Source organism: Dendrobates tinctorius, unplaced genomic scaffold, assembly GCF_039654945.1.
Source record: "Dendrobates tinctorius isolate UK_male_01 unplaced genomic scaffold, ASM3965494v1 ptg000184l, whole genome shotgun sequence".
NCBI lineage: Eukaryota > Metazoa > Chordata > Amphibia > Anura > Dendrobatidae > Dendrobates > Dendrobates tinctorius.
The window spans coordinates 2,581,652-2,588,741 of record NW_027361851.1 but is presented as its reverse complement, the minus strand read 5'-3'; the positions used below and the strand labels follow the sequence as shown (position 1 = coordinate 2,588,741).

Sequence of the window (7,090 nt, the reverse complement as noted above, 5' to 3'; positions counted from 1 at the left end):
GGACAGAATTGTGAAGCGGTGGCGGTCTGTGAGGGATCGTTTCAAGAAGGAGTTCAATAAAGAGATGCGGGCCCCGAGTGGATCTGGAGGACGCAGGAGCAAGTACAAGTACGCACAAGCCCTGTCGTTCCTCCGGGATACAATGGTCACCAGAAGGTAAATATTACACACCACATGTGAAAAAAAAATGTTTAGATGTAACAATTTTTTTTCAGCCAGGGCCATGCCATGTCACTTTTTTAATTGTTTTTTTTTCTCTTTATTCCACAGCACGGTGAGCAGCACTCGGGAGCCTGCACGGTTGGACCCTTCTGAGGCGATCCCTGAGGAGACCGGCACCGAGGGACACTTCGACCGCCCCGGTACATCTGCACCTTCACAGCCTTCCCACACATTCGACCCCTCTGTCCCATCCACCAGCACAGGAGCATCGTGGCCGCCTACATTACATGAAGCTGCTGGTGAGGAGATCGCTTTCCCTTTACCCCACCCATCTGCCCCTGCCACCTCTAGTACACCTGCCGGTACTGGGCGGCAGCGGCAGAGGGGTCAGGAAAAGACTTATGCGCCAGAGTTCTTGCATCTGAATGCATCTTTCCAGAACTGTCTAAAAGTCTTGTCAGAGCAAATCTCCGCAGGCTTTCAGCAGATCAACTCCAGCATTCTGGAGGTGAAGACACTTCTGCAAACCATGCATTCAGAAGCAAGATCTTCGCCAAACCACACCTTTTTCAGGTCTGTTGTGGAGCGCATGGAAACGCTATCTCCTACCCAGCAGATGCATATAATGCATTCATGCCACGGTGCTCTCCAGCACGTTACCTCCCAACCTCCTCTTCCCACCCCAGTAGTTCCTCCACCTGCACCCCCTCCAGCCACTTTCCATCCTCCCCCTCCTATTACATACCATCCACCTCCCCAGTACCAGCAACCTCCCCAGTACCAGCAACCTCCCCAGTACCAGCAACCTCCCCAGTACCAGACATCTCCCCACTTCCAGCAACCTGCCCCATACCAAACTCCTTCCCCATACAACTTGCCATCAACATCATCTGCTCCTACAGTCCCTGCCCAACCCTCCACTCCACCGCCCACCACCTCTTCTGCCTCCCACATGTCCACCCATTCTGTAGCTTTTTCCACACCTTCACCTCTAACTGTTCCTTCCCCACCACGATCCCAGTCCTCTCTCCAAACTCCCAGTGTCGAAGTGTCCCGCAGCCCCTCCAGCAGTATTTCCACCCCACACTGCACAGATTTATAATATGTGTGTATTTTAATAAAAATGACCAGTTTTATGGTTTCAAAGCTTTATTAAAAAAGTTTATTAAAATTTAAAAACAGTTTACAAAAAAAAACATTTTTCAATAAAAGTTAAATTATTTTACACTGGTTGTCTGTCATTTCTTTCTGCGGCCAAAAAGGTTAAATACATGGTATTTAAAAGGTAAAATGGTATTCAAAACTAGGTATATAACTGTGGGTAAATTTTAGCTTTTTGCCACAGTTGTGTTCCTGGTTGTGTTTGAAGCAAAATATTTCACCTAAAAAGTTGTGTTTATTGTTGGTGATTTCCTAACAATGTACACAACTTTTGTTAAAAGGTGAAATACTTTGCATAAAACACAACCAGGTACACACCTGTGGCCTAAAGCTAAAAATAGTAAGACCATGACAAGATAGCCAACTTTGGTTGGCAAAGGTATATACTGTTGGTACAGAAGGTACACAATTTTGGTTAAGGGCACAAATCTTTCACACTCTGTCATCCTGCCAGTGTACTCTGCCTTGAGGTAACATAAAGTATAGTGCAAAATTGTCCCTCATTACTGAAACCGTCACAGAACTTCTAGTGGTAATGTCATGGTAATCTTGCAAGGTGGTTTCTTCAGAGGTGTCCTCAATGGAAATTGGTTCCTTGCAGATAACAAAATTGTGGAGTACCATGCAAGCTTTGATCACCTCGTCCACAGTTTCTGTCTTGAGGTTGATTGCAGTCAATAGGACCCGCCATTTGGCTGTCAGAATACCAAAGGTACATTCAACCATTCTTCTTGCTCTTGTGAGGCGGTAATTAAAAATGCGTTTTGTTCTTGACAATCCTCTGCTACCGTACGGTTTCAAAAGGTGTTCTGACAGCTGGAAGGCTTCATCCCCTACACAGACAAATGGCATAGGTGGACCAGATGTTTGCGGCAGCGGTCTAAGGGGTGGGAACTGGAAGGTGTTTCCATACAGTTTACGCCCCATGGCAGACAGTTTGAAAACTTGAGAGTCATTGGAGCGGCCATAGGCCCCAATATCCACAGCAATAAATTTGTATTCCACGTCAGCGATGGCCATGAGGACAATTGAAAAATATTTCTTGCAATTGAAATATTCCGATCCCGATCCGGCTGGCTTTACAATGCGGATATGTTTCCCGTCCACAGCGCCCAAGCAGTTGGGAAACTGACATATCTGTTGAAACTTTTCTGAAATTTCAATCCACCTCTCTGTTGTGGGCTCTGGTAAAAACTCTTCAGCTAAGGAGTCCCACAGTGCACGGCATGTGTACTTCACTATTCCAGATATGGTGGAAATCCCGAGTCTGTACTGGAAATGCAGTGACGAAAGGGATTCTCCAGTTGCAAGAAATCTGTGGGGAATTAAAAAACAATCAATTAGTTTTAAATCACAGCATTACATACCAAAACTCACCTATAACACTTGGAGATACAAACTACCACCAACAAGATTGCAGTGAAAGTGTGCTCTGATGCAAGCACATCCAATAAATGTGGCTTACCTTAAAGTCACCATCAGACGCTCTGCGGGTGAAACAGAGAAGCGGCAATAGGTGTCCGCTTTTCTTATGAGGTGTGCAATGCGCTCCACCAAGTAATCAAAATTCTCCATTTTCATCCGAACATATCCAAAAAATTTATCCGGGTTTCGTCGAAGGTCCATGCAGAGTGTAGAATAGACCACGCGTCATTCTCTTGGCTGTGATGGGGTGGATCCACAAACGTCGTCTACGATGCCTGATGCGCTGCTGTCTCGCTCTCTCCTTCTCCAGATCAATCACCCTCAAACGATTCGCCTCCGCTGTAAAATCCGCCAAATTCTTCAAAATATTTCCAATGACAACATCCATCTTCGCCAGTAACTTGCTCTTCTCTCCAACCTGCACTTTCTCCTCGACAACCTGTCAAAGAAGGGCTGTAGGAACATGCTATAAATAGTTTTCCAGTAGCCAATCCCTTTCGGAAGGCCACAAGGGGTGTTTTTAAAAACCGGATCCGGCGTAATCCGTCGAAAAACGGATCGAAAAACGGATGAACCGGATGAGACGGATCCGGTTTTGTCTGTCAAGAACAAGACGGATCCGGCAGAAAAACGGATCCGTCACATCCGGTTTTATAAAATATTTGCCGGATCCGGCGCTCCGGCACGACGCCGGATCGCGCCTGACGCCGAAAACCTGATGTGTGAAAGTAGCCTTATTGATACTGGCTCTCTAAGTATTGTTTTTTTGTTTCTTTATTTATTTGTAACTGAATGGTGGATTAAAAAAACACAAATGGGCATTTTAATTTAGTGCTAATTTTTATGGCATTTACCAGGGGGGTAATGCTGACCAGATTCTCTGGGGTGTGTATTTAGACTGCTGTGCATTACGCTGTGAGCAACACCCCTTCTAAAGTCCATAATAATGAGCCCTAAATAGCGAATTTATAAGGGTATGTGCACACGTAGTGAAATCTGCTGCGTTTCCGCAGCAGTTTTGGCTCTGCAGAAAAGCAGCAGATTCTGCTGCGTTGTACAGTATCTTTATTTTCAATGGAAAAAAAAAACAGTGCACATGCTTCGGATTTTTCCGCGCGGTTTACCATCCGCAGCATGTCAATTGTTTGGTGCAGAAACGCTGCAGTTTTACACCTCATCCATTATGAGGTGTAAAACCGCAGGGCAAAACCGCAGGACTTTTGTCCTGCGGATTTACCTGCGGTTTTCTCTTCAAAATCCGCACACCCAAAAAACTACGTGTGCACATAGCCTTAAAGAAAACAATAAAATTGAATACTTGGGAGCAACAAGAATAAAATAGGAGCAAAAACTGTCCACTTTTGACTTTCCAACAGTTACTATTTAAATAGTAAGCTATATAGCTGATTAATAAAGGGCAATTAAGCTATGTACCCCAAAATTCAGGTAGCAGGTCTGGTGTCGGGTCTCAGTAGCTTCACTTCTGGTCTAGTGCTCCACACAGCAGAGCAACTCCTGCATCAACACATAACCAGAGCGATGTACGGAAAGGGATGGATGGGGGCTCTTGTAATTAGCTAGACCAGCACACTTTTATAGTGCATATGATGAGACAAGAAGATTTGCTCACACTTTTGAATGAGCAGTCAGAACCTCCACACATTACAGTCTGGTATTGTGTTGATGCAGGCTAGTAGGTGAAGATGATCCAGTGCTGAAGTGACTGCAGAACGATCAGGGCATCTGTTGTAATTGAATTATACATAACTTAGTCCTTTAAAAATTATTTATCATAAAGATTTTTCGTTCTTAATCTTGGCATGATTCATGTTTAATAAAATGCTGCCACTAGGGGCACGTGCGCTGTTATCATGCCCAAAGTTGTATGACGGACACGTCAGTGTGTAGGGAGAGCAGACACGCTCCTGCAGCACATACTCATTGTCGGTTGGAATTTACATATGATGCGGCACCTTATACTAATGGGATGATTAGAAAAATTACTAGGAAGCTCATACAGAGCACCTAATACTTTATAGGAGTAAATTCTGATCACAGGTTCCATATAATCATATTTATATTGTTTTTTAGGCTGGATAAACCTTTTTGTTATTTTTGGTATAATTATACTTCAGAATTTATTTTTTATCATGTTTAATTTTTATTTCTGATTGGTGTAGTTTATGGTATCTTTTCATATTCATTTAAATTTATCAATGTTTCATTGGCTACAGAGTTTGAAGAAACAAGGCTGTTGGAGAAAGGATTTCTCATTGCTGAAGTCACATTTTTCAGCTTACTCTTATCCATTTGGCATTTTGCCAGACAAGGATGACACAGATCCCTTTCATTCACAAGATAAAGAGATTTAATTCTTTTGATGGTTTCCTGATACTCTTCCTCTGTTTTTTCTGCATTGTGGATAGGGTTTCTCTTGGTGTTAAGCTTCTTCAGTTTAGGCAGCTTGAGTATGCTGGGGGGCACTGAAGTAAGTTGATTATCAAAGACACCCACTTCTTTCAGCTCTTTTAGATTCCCAAATGTAGACGGCAGCATATCAATGCTGTTAAGTCCTAGGTTAAGTTGCCGTAAGTTATTGAGATGGCTCAATTCCATAGGAACACCATTTGTGGTCAGTTTGTTGTTGCAAACATTAAGATGTAGGAGGCTTTGTATTTGGCCTATAGATTCTGGAAGTTTTTCTATCTGATTGCTGTGTAGGTCAAGCCATCTCAGATTGCGAAAACGATGTATCCAATCAGGAATCTTGCGTATAAAATTTCTACTGAGGTCCAATTCTTCTATGTCACAGAGTTTTAACAAGCATTTGGGAATAGCAGCAATTCCCATCTTAGAAAGATCCAGCCTTCGTTTCCCATCAAATGTGATACGGATGGAGTTCTTGGCTGCCTTCAAAGTGATTTTCTTACCCTTCTGTTTTCCTTTACCCTTTGGCATTTTCTGAAACAAAGAACATATGTATTTAAGTTCCATATAATACTAACAAAAGCTAACCAAATCTCCAATAATTTTTCAAATATATCGTTAAAAGTCAACATCTGAAATAATTTAACATGACTTTGTTTAACATTAAATCACATCCATCCAAAATATTCTGCCTATTGCAAAAGAAATAGTTTGGTAATGATGAGGAGAAAATTTCAGGCTATGTGTTGGCACAACCAATGTTTGTTACACATAACATATCTGCAGAATATGCACAGAGGATTGATAATCTATTGGTGAGGCTTCAATTATTGAGAAAATATGATGAATAGATTTGACCTGTGTCAGGAAAATATGAATCTTTTTCCATGGTTTTCATTACAGATACAGCGCAGCTCCTTAGTTTTTGGAATGACATGCTGACCCACTCCCACTTGGTTTGTGCAGTTAACACTGAGTTCCTCATGCTACTTCCCCCCACTCCCTCTTTCTCCCTGTTGGAATGTCCACTTGCTCCCTCCCTCCAGCTATACAAGCTGGTGTAATCTGAGACCATGGTATGCCTGGCAACACAGGATCTGTTTATGTCCCTAACTGGTTAAGGGCAGTTCTTCTAGCACATGGATTTAAACTCACTGTGACGACCAGACAGGTAGCGTCCAAGAGTGGACCCTCTGGGTCGCGGACCTGGAGCTCCTGGGGGTGAGCAAGCCAGGTGGAGCCGACCCCTATACAGGGAACGTTAGGGGCAGACCCTCAGAAGACAGATACCGCGACAGCTAGAACCAAGAGGGGCGGCTCAAAGGACCAGAGAGGAAATGGCGGATCCAGAGCACAAGACGAATCAGAGATACAGGACGGGTCAGGCAAACGAGAACGGAATACAGGATGGAGTACAGGAATACGGGACCGAGTGCGACGTGCAAGACTGAGTAGGCAGTGCAGGACGGAGAACGGAGTACAGGACTGAGCATGGAGTGCTGGACCGAGAACGGAGTGCAGGACGGAGTACTGGAGTATAGGGCTGAATGTGAAGTGCTGGACTGAGTAGGCAGTGCAGGACTGAGTAGGCAAAGCAGGACGGAACAAGGAGTACTAGACAGAGTATAGAACTGAACAAGAGTACAGGACTGAGGCAAGGCAGAAATACAGAGAGAGTTGCAGGGAAGAACCCCTACAACTTGGCCAGAGTACCGCAAGGAACAACACACGATAATCAGGCGTCTCCACCATCTTGGAGACACCTGATACAGCATGCGCTGCAGACTGATTGGGCGGCCAGACCTGTGGGCGGGAGCTGCAGGGTTAAGAAACCTGCAGAGCACGCGCCCGTGACCCAGAGCGAGCGCACGTGACCACCACGCGCCGGGAGGACGGGGAAGAGGAGGAGGCAGGC

General features: G+C 44.4%; 1 protein-coding gene across 3 annotated transcripts in view; it reads right to left on the bottom strand.

Moving 5' to 3' along the window:
* Positions 1-4,188: 4,188 nt before the first annotated feature.
* The window catches only part of LRRC18 (leucine rich repeat containing 18), a 96,946-nt gene continuing 94,044 nt past the window's right edge, over positions 4,189-7,090 (bottom strand). For all 3 annotated transcript variants that reach the window (XM_073552067.1, XM_073552068.1, XM_073552069.1), the window contains one exon: positions 4,189-5,709. In XM_073552067.1, the coding sequence (XP_073408168.1) occupies positions 4,930-5,706 (777 nt within the window). In that variant the 5' untranslated portion in view covers positions 5,707-5,709 and the 3' untranslated portion in view covers positions 4,189-4,929. The remainder of the gene's footprint in view (positions 5,710-7,090) is intronic.